A 20,116-nucleotide genomic window follows, 5' to 3' on the forward strand; every position below is an offset into this window, starting at 1 on the left:
AGTATTTTCCAAATTAAATCTTCTTTCTGTTTTCTATAGACTAAAACAGTTAGATAATGATTTGTATTTGTTGCAAATCACGGAAATACTTGTCTCACCTGCAAGTTGCAGAAGCATTATAATCAAATAGCAAGGCCACTATACTGGCACAATTTGTGCATGTTTCTTGTCACTAGCTATGTATTAAAATGTTTTCAGAACCCATGGGTAAGATCGTGGCAGGTCTGGATCTTCTGTCTGGATGCTTTTTGTTGGCTTGCCTATGCGGTTCTTCCTTTTTTTTTTTGTAGGATTTTTATTAATATTTCTGAAATACCTAAATTCGTGACTTGTCCACCACCAAATGCTTTCAAGCCGTTAAACGAATAGGTATCAGTTTTGATTTGATAGTAACAGGATCATCCTGTGAAACAAGCTTTGGCCTAATAATGGAGAACCAAAGATCCGCCACTTAATTTGGAAGTGGACAATGATCAAGGAAGTCAAATCTGGCAAACTGTGTACAGGAGTCAGTGAAGGAAGTAAAATCTACCTGCATTGCTATTGGAGTGATATTTGAGATTGCATGTAATGCTATATGCTGCTTAACAATCAATTTTCTACAGAAACAGTATTAGAGAAAATGGGTTACTGTCAATACCAGGTTGTAAGTGGCTGTGAGTTACTGTGGGGAAAAAAATCGTGCTGTACCAATCAGTGTACGAAAAATACTTCTTAGCAATATTTCCATTATCTAATATACAGCTTCTTTTATTCATTTCATATGTTTTTCACTAAATTAAAATGCAAAGAAACTGACACTTATTTCTACATTTTTCAAGTAACTCCAGTTAATCTTTTAAAAAAAAAGTCAAAACATAATCTGATTATGACATAAGAACATAAGTTGTGTTGCTCACCTCCCTTTGAAAAATTCCTTTGGCTCTGCATTCCCTCGTACAATCTGAGTGATGTATGTTGTGTTAATAGTATCTCATTCTGCTCCTAGTCTTTAATTTCTAATGCCATGAAGACAACAAAAAAACTGTTCATTGGAAGCAAGGTACATGAAAGTATTTTCAGATGCAGTTTTTTTTCCTGCCTTGTTCAAATGCAAATTTAGTACTGTATGGGAACTCTGAATTGTTCCTGATGGGCTATATCAGATACTCGAGTAAAGGGTTTCTTTTGCTGCTACAGAACAATTTTTTGTAATTAATCCGTTGGTATGTTCATGGTCAGCATTTGCAAAGGAAAGCACTTCTGTTCGTCATAGTCTGTTGAAATTAAGTAGTTTACAATTGCTTTGATTCCACTATAACTTTTGGAGCAATGGGATAAAGGGATGGAGTAGGACTAGGAAGGCCCACTTTGCTCACATTAAGATGAACAAAGCCCAAGACTCTGCTGGGAGCTGGTCCCAGGAGGCACGGGCCGGGAGAATACGTGGAAGAGAAGTTCACGGAGTGGAAGCAGTACTAAATACCCAGCAGAGCTGAGCAAACATACATCAGAGAGGAAGAGAGTGTAGTGCCAAATACTGGTGGTCATGAATTTGATTTGACAGTCACCTTGCGGGTAAGAGATGGAAGAAAGGGATTGAATACCACTGCTGGAAGCCTAGTGAGATTTCCTTTTTTCTGTTTTCCAACAGTGCTATCATGACTGGATCTTACAACAACTTCTTTAGAATGTTTGACCGAAACACACGGCGGGATATCACTCTAGAAGCGTCCAGGGAAAGTAGCAAACCTCGTGCCATCTTGAAACCGCGTAAAGTGTGTACAGGTGGTAAAAGAAAGAAAGATGAAATAAGTGTTGACAGTCTGGACTTCAACAAGAAGATTCTTCATACAGCATGGCATCCCATGGAGAACATCATTGCTGTAGCTGCCACCAATAATTTGTATATATTCCAGGACAAAATTAACTAAAGATGACTTACTTGAGGACAGAGTTGTCTTCTTGCATAGTTAAGCTCAGTTGTTATCTGTAAAAGAGAAGGCCTTGTCGTCCTACCAGTGAAGAACATTGATGCACTTACTTCCCTTTAGATAAAGGAGAGAATCTGGCCTGTTTTTTGAGTTCATGGTGTAGTTCTGCCTTCAGTGGGGGTATGGAGTGTCAGTTGCAATTTTCTGAGAAAAACCCTCTAGAAGCAGAATTGATGGACAGTGCTCAATCAGGCCAATACTCAAAACAAATGTATTTATTTAAGTCTGAGCCTTCCTTTCCAGTTTATAGACCAAAAATTTAACACCCAAGAAGAAAAATTGTCATAAAAATGTAATTTCTATCTCTTGCGCTCTTTCTCTGCTGTAATATTTGGGCCTTTCAAAACATATATTGTGCTTAATGCCTGTAAACATTCCTCCTCTGGCCTGTATCTAGGCTTAGGTGTTTTTACCTTTGAGCACTTAGGTAGGTCTTGAGTTGGGTTCATAGACAGGTTTCCATGAATATTTACTCACCAACTGTATCTATAACCACACCTTCTGGTGTAAACCACTTAATAAAATAACAAACTATAAAAAGTGTTTTTAAATCTGATGGTATGTATTCAGTTTTTTTATTTTTTTATTGCATGTACTGGGATTGTGCAAAATAACCCTAATGGGCAGATTTGACAGTGTTTGTCCCAAACTATTAAATTTTGGCAGACTAATACAAACTTTTTTGTGTAGTAATTCAAATTCTAAATTTAGAGTTTCCTTGAAAGTGTCATTTAATTTTAAGTTGCGCAATTTTTTTCTTGTAAGATGCCATTTGTATACCAAGTAGGAGAATGAAAAGGTTGGTATAAAGATGTCCACAGCCTTAATAGAAAGTGACCACCTTGCACAGAAGGGAAAACAAAATGTGTAACAAATGTTCTTCTTTGGAGATAAAAAATAAATAAAGTTTATCTGATGCCTCTCAACATTAGCTAGAGACATACCTTATGTGCATTATGTTTTTTAACCTTTTTAGTACTTGTCATGAAGATACACTTTATTTTAAATATTTGGCATAATGTATTGTATTTCACATTGCTGTTCAAGCAAAAAGGTATCTTGATTATGCCAAGCAGCAACACAGCTTAATACTTTTTACACATTCTGACTTTAACACCCAGATGTCAGAAAACACTGAGGCTACAAGCTGGTGTTAACTGCATTTGTTATAACCCTGTTCTTGCTAACTGTTTGGTTTTTTTGTTTGTTTTTGGTTTTTTTAAGCCTTAGGTACTTTTTTTTCCAAAGGGGCCTAAAATGCATCAACCTTCTCTTCACCCTAGGCTAGCATGAATGAGAAATTGTTCCTGAAGCTATTGCAGCACATTTTAGTTCCATCAGGTAGCTAAACATTACACTCTGTAAAATGTGCCTGCCAATTAGAAATTCTTTGAAAAATTAGATCTCTTGAGCTTCTGAAAGGAGATACAGAAGTGTGGTTTACACTCCGTTTTTATTAAAATGAAGGTGTATTATGATTACTGAATCAGAACTGCATATGCAACAGTAAAATGTCTCTGTTCTTACCCTCTCAATTAATGTCCATAGAGTGCCACTCTTGTTCACAGTAAGCTAGTAAGTACAACTAACTTTGAGGTTCTACAAATAAAGTTTAAAACAAACAACAAACCCTTATACTGTATATTGGTTGTGACACTATTTGCAAATCTTGAAATGTGGAACTTCTGGGTCATTAAAGTGTTAGATTTGACCTCGTTCCTAAAATGCATAATAGAGCTAATACAATGGGATTGTACATACTTGTTCAATTATTTTGACCAAAAAGTTTAATAAATTTTAAATGTTTACCTGGATTTGCTCTGTGTATTTTGACAACTTTTTATTCCACAACTACTTCTTCCTTTTGTGAGATAATTGGCCAAACTAAGCAACCTGAAAACTTATATTTCCATTTTGAATGGTCATACCTCTAACTCAAAGCCGTCTGTTCGTGTTCAGTGATTATCTTAGTGCTGTCTATTTTTATCTATTCTTTCAGCTTCAGCAAATGTAAGTGGAAAATGAGTAAAAAGAGAAAGGATGTAATGAAATCTATTATATAAAACATGATTTTCTTGTACCTATTTCAATTAAATAGCTCGTAATGATTCGTTAAATTTTTATCATTTAATTCTGCCTAAAAACTAACTTATTCAGTTGGATAAATTACTGTCTTTCAGATATTTGCTTAAAATCACCATTGACTTATCAGTTTAACAGCATTGCATTGCTAGCACATATAGGTACCCTGAACAGTTAATTTCCATGAAATAGAGTGTCTTGTAGGTTACCCCTGACACAAGCAGTAGGATTATTGCAGTGGATACAGGGTGGTCCCGTGTGGAGGCAGGAGCTGGACTTCATGACCCCTTCCTGGGTCCCTTCCAACCCGGGATACCGCTGTGGTTCTGGCAGTGAATGCCTCAGCCCTGCTGGGGGGAGGCTTTCTCCTGCGGTTATTTCCCCTTATTTTGCACCACCCATAGTTCCTTTAGTCCAAAGCAGGCGGTTGCTGGAGCCCTGAGGCTGTGCTTGGTGCATGTCCCACCTGGATCCCCTGTGGAGGAGTCCTGGGAGCTGCTGGGGGTCCTTGGCCCTGCATCCTCGCAGTCAGACGGCAACAAGGTACGGGGGTTTGAAGCTTTGGAAGCAAAAAAGGTAAGAACAGACTTTTATTTAATTTCTTTTTCAATAGGGAAAGCTTATTGCTTAACAGAGGCGGGGATAGCTTTACCTGTCCTTACCTTTGAAGGCCTTAAGGGCTGCGTGTGTCTTACCACAAAAGCTTTTGCAATACCCTGTTGTTCTAGGAAGCTCTATTTCTAGGCTCAAGGGTTAGAGAAATTGTTTCTATCCAACTTTTAACTGGAAGTTTGTGTTTAGTACCCTGTCCAGAGGCATCATCTAGAAATTAAGTAACCTGACGGGCATGCAAGGACTTCCCCATGCAGCTGCCCTGTCCTGAAATTACAGCGTGGGGGTGAGACGTGTTTTCATATGTCCAAAATTATCCCTGCATCACTGAATGTGACCTGATGTAGGTGGGCTTGGATTTTTCCTCTCTGGAAGTGTTTGCTGACGCTTGCTGTTAGCGCGGTCCTGCAGCAGCTCTGAGCCCCCGCCACCGGGCACGGAGAGCTGGGAGCAGGAGCGGGCGCCTTCCCCGAGCAGGCGTTCCTAACCCGGGAGTTGTGCTGGGCTTCCAGCAGCGATAACAGTCGCCAGCAGGCTGAATTCGCCAGCAGCGCTTCAGGTGAGTGGTCACGGAATTGGGTTTCGGCAAGGGGCTGGGAGGGCTGCGCTGGGTGCTGCTCCCTGCCGCGGGGCCCAGCCCCTCGGGCCTCCGCGGGGCGCGGGCTCGGTGGGCGGCTGTACGCCCGCAGATGCTGGCCGGTTGTGTGAAGAACAGCGCTGTACTCAGCCTAGAAAAGTCCAAGGACTAGCTCCTGCTCCGTGCCTGCGGCTGATCGGCCTTCTCTGGCAGGAGGTCCTCGTGTCCCCCTCCGTGCCTCGATGGCAAAGGCCAGGGAAGAGGCCGGCCGAGAGCCCTGGGGAGAGGAGGCCGAGGGGAACGGCTCTTCTGGGCCGTGTCCCTGCCTGGAGGCAGAAATCAGGTCGGCTAATCTAGTGGTAGTCCTGGCTCTCCGGAAAAATCGAGTCCCTGGTACTGAACACACGCTATACTTAAAAACACTGCTTGTTTACACCCTTCCACCAGCTGGAGCTGATGGAACCAGGATCCGCTCACGGCCGCTGTTAACACCAAGCACGTGTTTGTAACACCGCTGTGACACCAAGCACGTGTTTGTAACACCGCTGTGACACCAAGCACGGCCGCCTCACGCCGCAGCAACGTACAAAGGGTTGGCGCAGAGGCTGTGGAAGAGGAGCGATGCGCCGCTCGCAAGGTGCTGGTAAATATGGACGTGGCATGGTTGAAAGGCACCAAACAGTTTCTCATTTTATTCCTTTAAGCTGTGAAAAAAACTACTTCAGAAATGAAAATGTAACAAAAAATGAAGGCAGCTAGGAGTGCACCAGGGTGTCAGCTTGCAGAGGTGAGGGCTGCAATACGACTCGGTTTCTGATACCTTTGCTTTTAGCATTTAGGTTCTAACATCGGATTAAAGATTTCCAACTACTGCAAGAACAGCAGCTTACATGGCTGCTTTGCAACATCTTTGCAGGGTGGCAGTTCTTTTCCTGCCCCTACAGGATTTCTTTGGTTCTGTGTTTAAAAAAAGAAAAATGAAGCAATACTGTAGTTCCTTTATTCACGGTGGGTACTTTCATACCATTGCATTTTGCAATGTACAATAGGAGCATTTAAGTATTATTCTAGTGTAGTTTCTGTAAATCTTTCTTTTTAAAATACCAGTAGTTGCCATAGAATGTAAACACGGAATTTCCAGTGCAGCATATCTTCGCATTCAGCGAGAACAAGAACTACTCAATACAAATAACAAATTGCAAGAACCCTGGTTAAATAGAGCGTGAATGTGTACAGATGCTGGAGCTTGCAGGACACCCCATTCACCTGCTGTAATTTAAAAAATGTCTTTATGGGTATAAGGCGTTAAGTATTCATAATGAAACTTACTTAAATTCCGATACAATAGCATTAAAAAAGTCTTATATTTTTCAAAGGGGGAAGAAGCAGTTCATGTAACAATCATTCCAATATCAATGTTTTTAATACCATTTTGGAAGAACAATGAGGTTCAACTCAAACTCTAATCAGTTAAAAGGCTTCAACTTCACAGGGGACTTCTCATTCAGAAATTAAAAATCTAATAATTCCTTTTTTTATTGCACAGACACTTAAAAAACAACCGCCACATACTGGCCCTCCTACAAGAGGTATGTGATTAAAGTCATGCAAGTGAGAATTTCCAGTGGCCTCAGCAGGATTACTCCATGGAAAATGCAGTACGTGTCTCTCCTGGATTGGGGCCCACAGGATTAGGCCACTGCTTGTTTGTACAGCAGCAATCTAGTCCCACACCTGTGGTGACATCATTTGGCGACAGGACATGGGCTCAGCACCGTACCACAAGGTGCTCAGCAGCAGAACTCCAAGCACAAAAGAAAGTACTGCTAAATAAGTGCAAAAACAAAGTAGAAAGTAAATTTATTTTTAAATGATGATAGTACAAAGCAGAACCCGTACTTGCAAGTTCAGTGAGTTTGTTTTCTGAGTGACTTCTAATGACAGCTTTCTCCTATTCAAATTTAAGAATCAAAATGAAATTATTTTCTGTAGAAACTTCTTACCCATTTGTCAGTTATGCAAATAAAGAATGAAATGATCTTAAGACAGAGCCTTGTCAAGCACTTCAAACAATTAGAGAAAGAGAAATGGGAACACTCAATCTACGAGGAACCTTTTTATTTAAATATACAAAACATGATAATTTGGCAAACGTTCATTTATTCTAATTAAATAAGGTAAAATTATTGAAAAGGCATTCAATTAGTACAAACAAATAAGCAAGCAAACCTTTTTTGAAATCTATACAAGGATGAAGCAAATAGAAGATGCAAATTTATTTTACAGATAAAAAGACTGAGAAGCAATAGGCTGCAAGAAGATACAGCAGAAAGAACTTGTATTAATTGGGGAGTTAAATATATGCCTTTATAGAAGAAACTATTTATTAGGCACTAAGGTCCAAATTTTAGTTCAGCCTTTTGCGTATCACACTCTGAATGAGTAAATATTGATGGAAGCTTTACCAATACACTAATTTATTCCAGCTGACAGTCTCTCACATTTCACATCTCACACAAAAGTGAAAGAGCTAAGCAGAATCTAAGGAAGGAAGAAACAGCTTCAAGTGAGGTAAAAAGCTTTTTCTGAAATCCTGTATATGATACATAAGGCCACACATTGTTTCGGGCTAATCCCTTATTGTCGTGGTTACAGTAGCAGTGACAACCATTCACATCTATGATATATAAAGAAATAGCACTTTAATATTGCCGTGGTGATTCAGCTAGATACTCAACTAAAGCTAAGATTTTGTTTTTAAACATCAAATTCTTTTAGTTTTCAAAGATACTTCACTACAAAGCAATGCAGTGGATGTCAGAGCACGATTCAGATGCATTATGAGAATTGCTCCAGAATACTACGTATGATATGTTAGCTTTAGTGTCTTCTCCCACTCTTACTGAACTAGGAACACAACATTTACAGAACAAGTATACGCTGATCGTGTAGTCGTTGCTAGCACGGATGTTTCTGCTGTTCACCTCCCGTATTCCCCGATGAACATTTTCTTTGCTTTGAAATCACGTTTCAGGTGCCTTCAAAAAGTACTGCTTGAAGCTGTGGTCGTAAGGCGTCTTCCAATGTAAATCCTGAGATCAAGAACATACAGCCAGTAAGCGTTTGATTTCAGCTCAAGAGGAACATACAGCATGTAGGGGTTTTTTTCTTTTAAATTACTAGATTACTAGGTATACAAATTACAGCAGGCGCAGTAGTGCCAGTTTTAATTAAGAGGGCAAATCAAGTGTGTACTATAAAATTCGGTCTTCAGTTGCTGTTACCTTTCTGCATACCTTGTCTAATAATGCTCCCTAAATTCTAAGTCTGAATAATACTCTGTAAGCTGTTCAGTTTCAGGAATGTACGGGGCAGAGATATGCACGGGGTTAACAAGAACACTGCTTCAGGAGCTTTCAGAAGTCAGATATTTTTATCATGTTTTTTTCTTGTTATCTTAAATTTTTCTACTCATTAAATACATCTGACATTCGTTAACTGCTCATTTTACTGTCATCTTCACATACTTCTTAGCGCATTTCTCCAGTCACTATTTCCTAACTTGGTAAATATTTACAGCTGCCCTACATCAGGTCTTTTATTCATTTACTTTTTGCAGCTTGAAGAAATCAGTATTTTAAGTGTAATGATTTTAGTATTATTACACTAAGCATGTTATGAAGATGTGACTTTTTGTTACTCTTTACTGACCTGGAATGTTGTAATTCCCAGCAGCGGTGGAAATAACAAGAAAGTGTTTACATTGCAAAACTTGCAATTACTTTGGAAGGAAAATTTCAGTATGCTTTTGTTCCATCTAACACAGTTACTTATTTTAATTTTGGAAGGAGCTGAATTAGTTTCACGTTATTTTTACGCTATTATGTGGCTGAGACAAGAATTTTGTACAGGACAGATGAAGGCACAGATTATCTTTAAAATTATGCATATTGCAGAGACCACAGAGTGCGTCTTTCCAGTTACTGTAGCTGTCATATTCTTCTCCTTCCCCCCACTCTCTTAAATCCCCTCACTCTCAACTTCTGCAGTTTTTATTTTTGATAAGGGCTCAGGATTTGCACAAGGTAATGAGAAGAAAAAGAACAGGACGAGAGGTAATTGGAGGCTCCTTGGAGGACAGCTGTCACCTCAGAACTTGTTTGACCTCTCCCCTAAGCCCTCTCATGTGGCACATTGCACTCAAAAAGCAGAGGTCAGATGTGCCTGGAGTCCCAGCATTCTTTGTTGATAAAGGAATCTGCCATGCCTAGGTAAAGGCAAACTCTGTTCCTGACAAAAAGGCATTTAATCTCTTCCCTTTAGTCTGTGTCCTGTGGCTATTTTTAAAGAATCTAATCTAATCCCTTAATCATCTGGAAAACAAACAAACAAACACACAAAAAGCCAAAAGCTCAAACAACAATTCCTGCTTTGTTTGCCATCCCCTGTCCCCAGAGCTGTGGAATTTTAAAATATATTAAATAATCATTTTTCCTTCACAATTAGTATTGAGATTATACCTCCAATGGAACAGAGTATTATGTATGTATAAAAGGACTTCACACACACAATTTCACTCTCCCTTAATTCTTTTAAAAATACTCAGCTAGTAAGAAAAACAGAAAATTAAAATTTGATGGATTCAGCAATACCACAAGCAAACAAGTAGGAAACCATTCCTGAATAACTAACTGTTGTCCTTCTGTGGAGAAGAGTCTATTGCTCATCTCTTAGACAAAGATGGAACTGGGAGTCAGAATTAGGCCTCAGAGAAAAATGGGCGAAAAAGAAAAAAAGCCTTTTTTTAAATAAGAAGTGTAAACTTACCCTAGTCCAATAGCAAGCAAATGAGAAAGAAGCAGAGATGGAAGGAAAACCTTCAAAAATTCTGCTGAGAATATGCCCCCCTTCTTCATTACACTGGTATTTCTCATGCTGAGAGTGGCTGTGCGCCTGGGATGTTTGAAAAGGAATTCCCTAATTTTGAGGAAGAAAATACAATCACAACATGAAGGTGTACATATTTGTACTTGTGGAGATAGAAGCAGTATCAGAGTTCCTCCAGAAACATCGACAGCACTCACTTCGGTGGGATGTTCTCTGGCCTGCTGGACCAATCCCATATCCAATCTGCATTTTTCTTCAGAAGCCTTTCTACTTCTTTCCTCCTTTCAAGAAAGTCTTCTTCAGACTAAAACAAAGAGCCATTATCAAACCATACACGACTACGACAGGTAGAAAGTTAGTCCTGCAAAACAAATCTTCTGTTCTGCGTCTAAGACCACACACGAGACTACCTCTGAAGCTCAATTCTCCCAGCTCTCTGCATATCACTTGTATCCTTTGCGTATCACTTGTATTAAACTATTTAGATCCTAGATAGGGGCACAGAGGGGAATCTGTCTTCACAGCAGGATACAAATGGAAAAGGTCATATCCCATATCCATATCTCGTATTTGCTCAAGTAAAGGCTACCCTGGAAATAAAGTGCCAAAGCCCTGTATTGCATCCTTACATGAAGTCTGAAAATAACCCACATTCACACATCTGAATGACACTGGGCAGAATAAACTTCTTAAGTCCGTCTGTATTCAAAACCGGATGAATGTCATACCTACCTGAAGATCCTAACACAAGCCAAGTGAAACCAATTTATTCTAGTAAAGCTACCTGGCTTTTGGGCCAGCATTAGGAATGCAGGTGAAGCAAGCCCAGGTTTATCTGCACACATCTGTGCAGAAAAACAAAAACAAAACAAAAAACCAGTGGCTTTGTTCTCAGTAAATTACAGTGTACATGCTGAATGAGAATACGATTTCTTGCTTATTACACATGCATTGAATGGAGCCAACAGATTGTGATAAAAATAGTATCTGATCATAGAGTTTAAATAGCTACACATACACACAACTGCGGAATGGAAATAAAGTTGTCCAGGCAACTATTTCTGATGTTTTTTCTAACTTTTGATGAAAAAACAATTTGATCTCAAAATCTAATTAATCACCTTTAAAGATATGAAGGGTTTTCTGGAAACGTAACATAAAAACAATTAATTCAAGGTAACGTATTAATTAACCTCAAGCAGGTAATCCATTGAGCTAGATTCCTGTAGGAGCTGTAGAGATGGTGAGAAGAGTTTCAGATAACGCGAGAGGCTGTGGGACCACGCACGTTTTATGTAATTTTGAACTGATTAGAACTGTTGGTAACCCGTGGGTCGTCCAGCTTGGAGAAAAGGAGGCCAAGAGGCGACCTCCTTGCTCTCTGCAACTTCCTGAGGAGGGGAGGCGCAGAGCCAGGTGCTGGTCTCTCTCCCTGGTCTCCAATGACAGGAATGGCACAAAGCTGCACCAGGGGAGGTTCAGCCGGGACACCAGGAAAAAAATATTTACTGCGAGCGTGGTCAAAACCAGAACAGGCTTCCTCGCATGCTGGTTGATGCCCCGTGCCTGTCAGTTTTCGAAAGGTATTTGGATAATGCTGTCATTAACATTTTTGGTTTCAATTTTTGGTTAGCCCTGAAGCGATCAGGCAGTTGACCTTGACAATCTGTGAAGGTTCCTTCCAACTGAACTATTCTACGTATTATTGATAAAGCTGTATAATATAGGAACTGTAGGAAGTTGAAACCCCACTAGGTTAAATGCTTTACGAACAGTGTGATCACGTAGACTTTGTTTTAAAAAGCTTGTAATACTGGGTAGAAAAAGATAATCATAAAGCCATGGCAGTGCTTTGAAAACATATGTTATTGGTTGTCATGTTTCATTGACTCTAGAAAATCTTGTTGCTGTTAGATTTACATTGTGACAGATACATGAAATGTATCAAGTTGACAGAGGGGGGGGAAGAGGAAACTTCTGCATGGCAAGCTGTCCACAGAACATTAATATTCATCTTTATAGCCATAAATACACCTGCCCATTGGTACCTTCCCTACAGACCTTAATGTAAAATGTCCCACTAACTGCTAGACTTAACCTCCCAATCTAACTATCGAGTAGGAAAGAATAATGCCCACTTCAGAGGACAGATGAAACCATGATAAGAGAACATGTCTCAAGATCACCAAAAGCTGGAGTCTTAGGAAGATGTTGACTCCAACTCTCTTAAATTCTAGACAAGCAGTTACCTTTCGGATTTTTTCCCCAAAAGCAACACGCAAGTTCTGAAGGTAGACATTTTGACTTGTGGCTGGAAATAAGTGTTTGAGAACCCAGATGTCTTTAGAGACAGAGTAGGGCACCTTAATCCTTCTGAAAAAATCTCAGGTTACATATTAAAAAAAAAAATCAATGCAAATCAGGTACTTACAAAAATCCTGATTCTGAGAATATTGCTAAGACAGTAAGCTACTGAAGTCTCTGCACAAGAGGTGAAGCTGCTGATTTCCCAGTGCTGGTTTTCAAATAGTGACAGTAACAAATCCTTCCTCCAAAGCAAAATGAGATTTTTACCTGAAAGCTATTTTTTTCTCCACTGCTGTGACTCTCTATTTCCAAAGCTCTATGACTGTCTTGAGGTGTCTGGGAACGAGGAGGGCTTGATAAAAGAGAAACACAAATAAGAAAGAGCTCATTAATTTTTTTATGACATTGTTTATGGGATGACTAAAAAGCTAGTGAATGAAGCTTGTATGCACAGCTGTCCTGAAGAGCTACGGTGCCCTGACCATAACCTAAGAGATTAATCTGCCAATGGGTGATACAATCCAGCCACCTCACTCAATTAATCTTTGATTTCCTAACAATCTGACAAAGAGCTTGCTGCACAGCGCTGTTTTTCAGCAGTGTGGAGATATGCCCGTAAGGCTGTATGATCTGGCCCATGTTGCTTACTAAATAACGATAGGCAGCAAGCAATTGCTAGAAGTACATTTTGGTCTGAATTCAACTAGCCAGATGAGACTAGGAGGTTCTGCACCCTACCGCCTATTTTAAGGCCTTTTAGTTAAATAAACTTTAGGCTGCAGACTTCACAGCCCATCAAAATCAAATACACAAAATAACAAAACTGACAACGTGCCTCAGATGTCTTTTTTTATTATTATTATACTCCTAGAAATCTATATGCTTTGTAAACTAGACATAGGACTTTTTTTAAGCAACTGTCTAAGAACTCCTAATGAATGAACCCATTACAAAACACATGTTGCTTTTTTACCACCCCGCTCTGACGTTTCCGTTTAGGCAGCAGTGTACTGCTTGCACGAGGTCTGATCCTTTGGAATGACAGCAGCACACTGCTCTACAGGACTTTCTTCACCAGAACAAGACTGTTGCCTGTACTCCAGCAGCATACCTGTGGGAACACTGTGCATAAAGAAGGCGAGTTTCACTTTGCTTACAATAAAGCATTTTGTTTACCTGTCACAATGCGAACTCTCTCTTGAACTGCTTCTTCCAGATTCATGCTGAGCATCAAGAAGTATTTTCTCCATGTCGCCGTTGTGAATGGAGATAGAGGCCGGTACTTGTTCTTGGCTCGTCGGTGTGGAATTGTTTCCGTTGCCATTTCCATTGCTGCTGAAGTGGAGCTCTACCCAGGAACCTGCTCGGCATAATTGAGAACAGAACCAGAATAAACCCAACGGTTTTGCACAACAGGCACGTGGAGCAGAGGCAGTTGATCCTCCCCAGCGCGACACTACAGCGGGTCACGCAGAAGTACTCGCATCTATAGCTCAGCTCATAAACACGACAAAATGCCAAAACGCGGGGGCGCTTCGTTAGCGATCTGGAGAGCCTCAGGGAGCTGGAGAGGAGCCGGTCAGCGCAGCGTGCCTCCTGCAGCCCCAGGACCTTTCACTGCAGCGCACGGGAAACGCACAATTTTTGTCGTTCAACACAGGTGGCGGCCAAAGGGCACGGCCTCCGGGGCTTCCTCTGCCGAAGCCTGCGTATCGATCCCTTGAAAGCAGTTCGGTGCCAGCGCCCGACAGCCGCGTTTTGTTTGGCAGGGAGCGCCTCGGAGCGTGCTCTTGGGCAACGGCGGCCCGGGGGGCGGTGCGGGCCGTGTTTACCGGGCGGGCGGGCGGCGGCCTGGGGGAAGGGAGGGGAAGGGAAGGGAAGGGAAGGGAAGGGAAGGGAAGGGAAGGGAAGGGAAGGGAAGGGAAGGGAAGGGAAGGGAAGGGAAGGGAAGGGAAGGGAAGGGAAGGGAAGGGAAGGGAAGGGAAGGGAAGGGAAGGGAAGGGAAGGGAAGGGAAGGCCCCGCCGCGCAGAGGCCGGGCGGCTCGGGGACGGGCACGGCGAGGCCCGAGCGGTGCCGCGGTGACGAACGCCCCCCCCCGCCCTTACCCTGCAGGTTCTCCTCCTGCGGGCTGAGCCGCGACATGGCGGCGCGGCGCGGCGGAGGCGCACGGCGGGACGGCCCGGGGCGCGGTGCTGCGGCCGGCGGAGCCGCACAGCTCTGCCCGCAGCCCCCGCGCCGGGCCTGGGGGCGCCGCGCTGACGGCAGCCGCCGCCCCGGCCTCATTGGCGGCCGCCCCGGCCCGCCCCCGGCACGCGGCTGAGGGGCGGTGCGGGCGGGCAGGGCCGGGCCGGGCCGGGCCGGGCCGGGGGCGCTCGGCGGGGCGGGGGGCGTCGTGCCCCGGCAGCCCGCCCGCAGCTGGCCGGCACGGAGCGCTCGGCTCGGTGTTGTCCCACGGGGGAACTCGGGGCACTGTTTCCATACCGGAGCAAAATAAAGCCTCTAGCCGCTGGAGGAGCAGTGCCTGTGGGGGTGGGTGTGCTCGCGGCGCTCCCGCAGCCCGCTGCTGCTCCCTGCCGCCCGCAGCCCGCCGCGCCGCGGCACGGAGCCGGGCGGCCTCGGGCACGGGACGGCGGCGCCGGCTCCTCGCCACAGCACGGCCGCGGCACCCGGGCACCCGGCACGGCGGCCTTAAGGGGCAAGCGGGGCGCTGGGCTGTGACCACGCTCTGAACGGGCGGCAGTAGCTCCGCAGGGCTCCCCGCGGGCGTGAACGCGGTGCCTGCGAGCCTGCCAGCCGGTTTTCGGGCTCGGTGGAAACATCCGGCCGGTGCAGCGCGTTGGTTTTGCCCGTACATCGTCAGATTCTTCAGCTGCCCTGGCGTGCTGAACGAAGGAAAAAGGCGGTTGGAGCAGTGCTCTACCTGCTGCCGCTCTGACAGGTTTTATTAAGAGGTGACCGTTAACACTGTTAAGGACACTCCAGCGTGCGGAGCGGCTTTTCTCCTGTCGGTCATTCGAGCGGAGCAGGGTTTGATGTTCCCACCGCAGCGCCGCCGTGGCCCCGCGCCCCGCGGGCAGTCCTGGCCGGGCAGCTCGGCCGGGGGAGCTCCTCCCGTCCCCACCTTGCGGAGGGGGCAGCGATTCCCTCCTGACACAGAGCGAGGAGAGTTGTTAAGACACTGAAAGCTGCTTCCCAAGGAGGGGTCGCTAGGTTTAACCTCTGGGTGCACATTTCTGATTTTACAGTACAAGATCGGTATCCTACACGGCGCAGAGTAGCGGTTTGAATTAAAAGAAAATTAGGTTTCAGTAAGAGAGAAAATGTCATAAATTGGTGGATGAAGTACAATTTACATAGTAAATACTGAAGTGTTAAAAGTAACCTTCTGGGAGGGCTACATTTTTTTCTGTCAACAATTGTCTGACTTTGAAAACTGATTTTGCCAACCACGGGCCAGAGTCTGCTCTGGCTTTGGTGGTCTGATTGAATGGGAAAGCAATTTGGTGCCGTAGGTGTCATGGCAGGTGTGCCAGGTGTGACGACGTAGGCACTTCCAGGAAAAAACCCCGTGGCAGTGCTCAAGAGCCTGGACAGCCACCCCAGGCACCCCTGGGTGCGGGAGGGATGCCCCGGTTCCGCCGGCTGCCCCGTCCTGGCGCACCTGGGTGCCCTGGGTGCCCGGTGGCACCGCGCTGCCGTGGGGCAGGACGCCGGCCATCACCGCCCGGCCCTGCTCCCCAGCTCGGGGCTGCTCACTGACAGCCAGCACCGTGTCCCCCCGCACAAAGCAGCCCCGAGGCTCGCTTTCTCTTCGTCCTGTTTTCTCTTGGTTGACCTCCACTTCAGGAAATCAATTTACTAGAAGTCTTTCCTGCTTTAAGGCCGGTGAGAAATGGGGTCGAGCAAATATCACAGTGCGGCTGCAACAGCTGACCTCTGGGATCTTTTATTAGCAGTCGGATGAATGCGCTTGTTTTCCTATAGACCTTTATGGCAAATGATTTTTGGTTGTTGCCAGAAAAGCACTCTGCTGTGATCACAGAAAATTGTAAATTATATAGGACGAAATCTTTCAAAGGCTATTGATTTGTTAAGCTGCGATCCTCTTTCAGGTTGGAACCCACTTTAATGTTGTTTAGTTGCACATCAAGAGAACAATCCTGCATTGATCATTTCCTCCTAACCCAGAGACACGTCCCACCGCCTCCACTGACTAAGGAATGCAGTACTTTAGATAGCTATGAAGTCCCACGTGCTGGCCAGACACCTTTAACTTTGCCTTTAGCTTTAGCCCATGTTTTTGTACCGATGCAGCAGCTCGCAGCGGTTTTGAGGGACAATTATTTTAGGCCTTCCACAAAAACTGTTTATAAACCCAAAGTGATTATTATCTTATAGTAGTACAAAAATGAATACAAATGGACTGATTGTTTCCTTGGTTTCTTACTGCTATAAACCAAGGTAATACCCACCGAGTTTCTAAGGGCTACGGCGTGAGGTGTGCTGTCAGCAAAGGGCCGACGTGAAGGCCAGGTCCGGGCCACTGCAGACGGTGACCCCGCGCATGCCACGGTCCCCTGCCTCCCCGCTGCCCGCACGATGCCCCCCGCCTGCACCCAGCACCGCTCCTCGAAGGCGCCCGCACTCTGAGGACGGTGCCTTTTCTTCTCTCTTCTTCGCTGCCCGCGGTGGCTCAGTCATTAACCCGCTCTGCTGCTGCTGGAAATGAAATCCGGGCGTGTATTTCATGCTGCGCGCTCCTCGGAGTGGTGTTGATCATTAACTACTGAGCTGTTCTGAGATCCTCATTTCGGAGCCGCTCGTGCTTATCCAGGCTGCTGGTGTGAGGAGACCTAATATATGCACACAGCCTGTTGGTACGGCTTCTTTATGTCTGGGATTTACAAACCAAAGCAAACACAACGTGGTGAATTTAACAATCTGATTTCATATACAGCCTCAAGAAGGAAAGGAATTAGGAGCTAGGTCTGTACATGATAATCATATCAATTTAACCAAACATTTTTCTAGAGATTTAAATGGGGAGAATCTTATGTGGACCCCCTTAGACTGGTTTAGATTAGCTCGGGAGCAGACAATACAGGCCCAAGTGCTGGGCACAGGCTGCAGGGTGCAGCTGGGGTGCCCGAGCCCGGTGTAACCACAGGTGGGAGCCCCAAGATGGCTCTGGGGTGGTGGGAGCGGAGCCAGCCCTGAGCTCCCTCGAGCCCCCGGAGCTGCCTGCTGCTGGGCACCCGGCTGCTGCCTATTGCTTGGGCAGCCCCGGGGCGCGGCTGAGCTCCAGGGATGGGGCAGGAAGGCTGAGAGCAGGACACGTCTTACAGGAGGTCAGGGAGCAGGGGGCAGGAACACAACGTCTGCCCCGTCGGTCAGGATTTGGGAGAAACTTAACACAGAAGTCTCCTTTTGCACAATTTTCTTAGGTTTTAAAAGGTGTTTGTGCTACAGGGTAAAGGACAGAGGAAATGAGATACCCTTATAGGTGGAATAAAACCAAAACTTGGGTGCAGAAGAGCCTGAGTCTTCTATTTGAGTCTTCTCTTTTTCCAAGATTTGATTTCTTTAGCTTAATTTATGAGCATACAACACTATTTCTTGCATATTCTTCTCCCTTTTCTATGCATTATTTCTTACTCACAGCAATTTCTGATGGCCTAGTGACCCAAATCTGGTCACTGGGATCATTCATTCCTTATAGTGTCATCCGCTGCCTTGGCACCGTGGAGAGGTGCAGGAAGCACGACTCACACTGACTGCATGTAGGACTGAACTGATTTCAGATACTTAGATGTTCTTCTGCTAAGCCTTGGAAATATCTTTCTCTTTTCTCGCTTCTAACAGATGCACACAGACCTGGGCTCGACATCAGAAGTGCAGAAAGCCTGCCTGAGAGGTGCGTGCCAAGGGGCTCTCAGCACTGCTCTTCGAGGTTTGGTGGCTGCGGCCGCCTCTTGCTCCTGCCTTGTGCCTGGCCCCAGCGAAGCAGTGCCCCAGGCTGTGGGGCGTCGCTTTAGGCCCCTTGCCTCAAGAGCTCATCGTGGTGTCTTCTCGACTAAGAAGGTTTCATTTTGTTCAACTTGGAGAGTTAAAAAATAAAAAGAAAAAAGAAAAAAGAAAAAAGAAAAAAGAAAGAAAAAGAAGAGCTGCCTCTACCAGAACTCCTGCACTCCCAGGGCTGTGCTGTGCATTTTGTACAGTGACTTTTACATCTGTCCCAGCACTTACCGAGTGACAGCCTGAGGGAAAGCTCCTGCCCAGTTTCAGCAGACAGCCGGCAGCCGCTGTGTGTTACCAGCCGGCTGCCCTGCGCTGCAGGTGTGCGGTGTGCTGCGTGCTGGGGTACCTGAAAGAGGTGGAAACCAGAGAGTTAAAAACAAAAACCAGACTGTTGGATTGCTTTTCAGCCTCTAAAATGTGGGAAACTCTGACCGCTTCCACAGTGAATCAGAAGAGTGGAGCATAACAAATTATTTGGCTCTTCTTTTACTTGCTAACTTTGGATTTTTAAAGATCATTAACATGTTTGTTCTGCTTGGTGAAGCAGCGTGCAGTGGGCTGCTTTGGACAAGCCTGTAGTGGACGCAGCTGAGTAAATGGAAATTGCCAAAAGAATGCTTTTCCCTAGCACTTGTCAGCTGAAAAACAAAACACGATTGTTTGGGCAATGTAAACTAACATGGCCTCTTGCTTTACATCACCAACACTGCTCCCAGTGTTACTCGTTTTACTCACAGGCTCCCGCAAACTGTTGCAGTTCAGCTCTAAACGCAGACGACTGTTTTATTTGCCCAAGGGCTGAGCAGCCCAGTTTGCCCAGCTCCATGGTGCTGGGAGGACCGCAGCAAGGTGGCCTTTCCCATCTGCAGGGCTTTACTTCTCACATCGTATTTTACCAGAGCTTGCAGAGCCACCTGCCTTTTTTCCTCCATGCTGCCATTTCCACACAGCTCCAAAGCTCGGCCCTTCTCTGTGAGGGTTCCCAGACAAAATTGGGGCCCCGCTGCCTGGCCCCGCGCCTGCATGCGCGAGGGTTGCGACGTGGCGCCGTGCTGCGGGGGAGCAGGCAGCCTGCTCGCTATTTTTATCCTCAGACACCCTGCAGATCTTCTCTGCCCTCCTCAGTAATTTGGCTCCTGCTTCAGGAGGAGCTCAGTTCAGATGCAGACCGTGCTGGATGCAAACCTTAGTAACTAGGCTGCAGATGCGATTCCTCGCAGCGGTGCCCCGGAGCGAGAGGACCTCATCCCGCACAGGATGGGAGCTGGGCCCGTGCCAGCACTCTCCGCTTGGATTTCCGAAAGGGAGGGCTGGCTGCTGGGGAGCCGGTGTGGTGACGTGCCCGCGCTGCGCTGCGCGCTGCAGTGGCACCGCAATGGCTGCGGGCTGCCGCCGGTGCCGCGCGGTGAGCTCATCCCGCGCAGCGCAGCGCCCAGCGCATCACTCATCGCATCTCCTAGTGCATCGCCCAGTGCATCACCCAGCACATCGCCCAGCGCATCGCCCAGCGCATCACTCAGCGCATCACTCATTGCATCGCCCAGCGCATCGCCCAGCGCATCACCCGGCACGCAGCACGCACCCGCCGCCGGCCGCGGCCTCCCCTGCTGCGCTGCGCTGACTCTTCGCTGGGGGTGTGTACATGGTGAGCAGATTTTA

The 20,116-nt window shown here is 45.4% G+C and overlaps 3 protein-coding genes across 6 annotated transcripts in view; 2 read left to right on the plus strand and 1 right to left on the minus strand.

Annotated features, from left to right (window-relative positions):
• The window catches only part of PPP2R2D (protein phosphatase 2 regulatory subunit Bdelta), a 29,442-nt gene extending 25,655 nt beyond the window's left edge, over positions 1 to 3,787 (plus strand). For all 3 annotated transcript variants that reach the window (XM_083843503.1, XM_083843505.1, XM_083843504.1), the window contains one exon: positions 1,634 to 3,787. In XM_083843503.1, the coding sequence (XP_083699629.1) occupies positions 1,634 to 1,913 (280 nt within the window). In that variant the 3' untranslated portion in view covers positions 1,914 to 3,787. The remainder of the gene's footprint in view (positions 1 to 1,633) is intronic.
• Positions 3,788 to 7,347: 3,560 nt separating this feature from the next.
• On the minus strand, positions 7,348 to 14,729 carry BNIP3 (BCL2 interacting protein 3). Its single transcript, XM_083843506.1, has 6 exons — positions 14,545 to 14,729; positions 13,615 to 13,798; positions 12,706 to 12,790; positions 10,329 to 10,435; positions 10,072 to 10,221; positions 7,348 to 8,336 (listed from the first exon to the last, which is right to left on the minus strand). The coding sequence occupies exons 1-6, from the start codon at positions 14,720 to 14,722 to the stop codon at positions 8,285 to 8,287; spliced, it is 756 nt and encodes a 251-aa protein (XP_083699632.1). The 5' UTR covers positions 14,723 to 14,729; the 3' UTR covers positions 7,348 to 8,284.
• A 123-nt stretch (positions 14,730 to 14,852) lies between these two features.
• The window catches only part of JAKMIP3 (Janus kinase and microtubule interacting protein 3), a 93,791-nt gene continuing 88,527 nt past the window's right edge, over positions 14,853 to 20,116 (plus strand). For both annotated transcript variants that reach the window (XM_083843496.1, XM_083843500.1), the window contains exon 1: positions 14,853 to 20,102. The gene's annotated coding sequence lies outside the window, so the exon portion shown is untranslated. The remainder of the gene's footprint in view (positions 20,103 to 20,116) is intronic.

This window comes from Anser anser (genome assembly GCF_964211835.1).
Source record: "Anser anser genome assembly, chromosome: 7".
In the NCBI taxonomy this organism is placed as follows: domain Eukaryota; kingdom Metazoa; phylum Chordata; class Aves; order Anseriformes; family Anatidae; genus Anser; species Anser anser.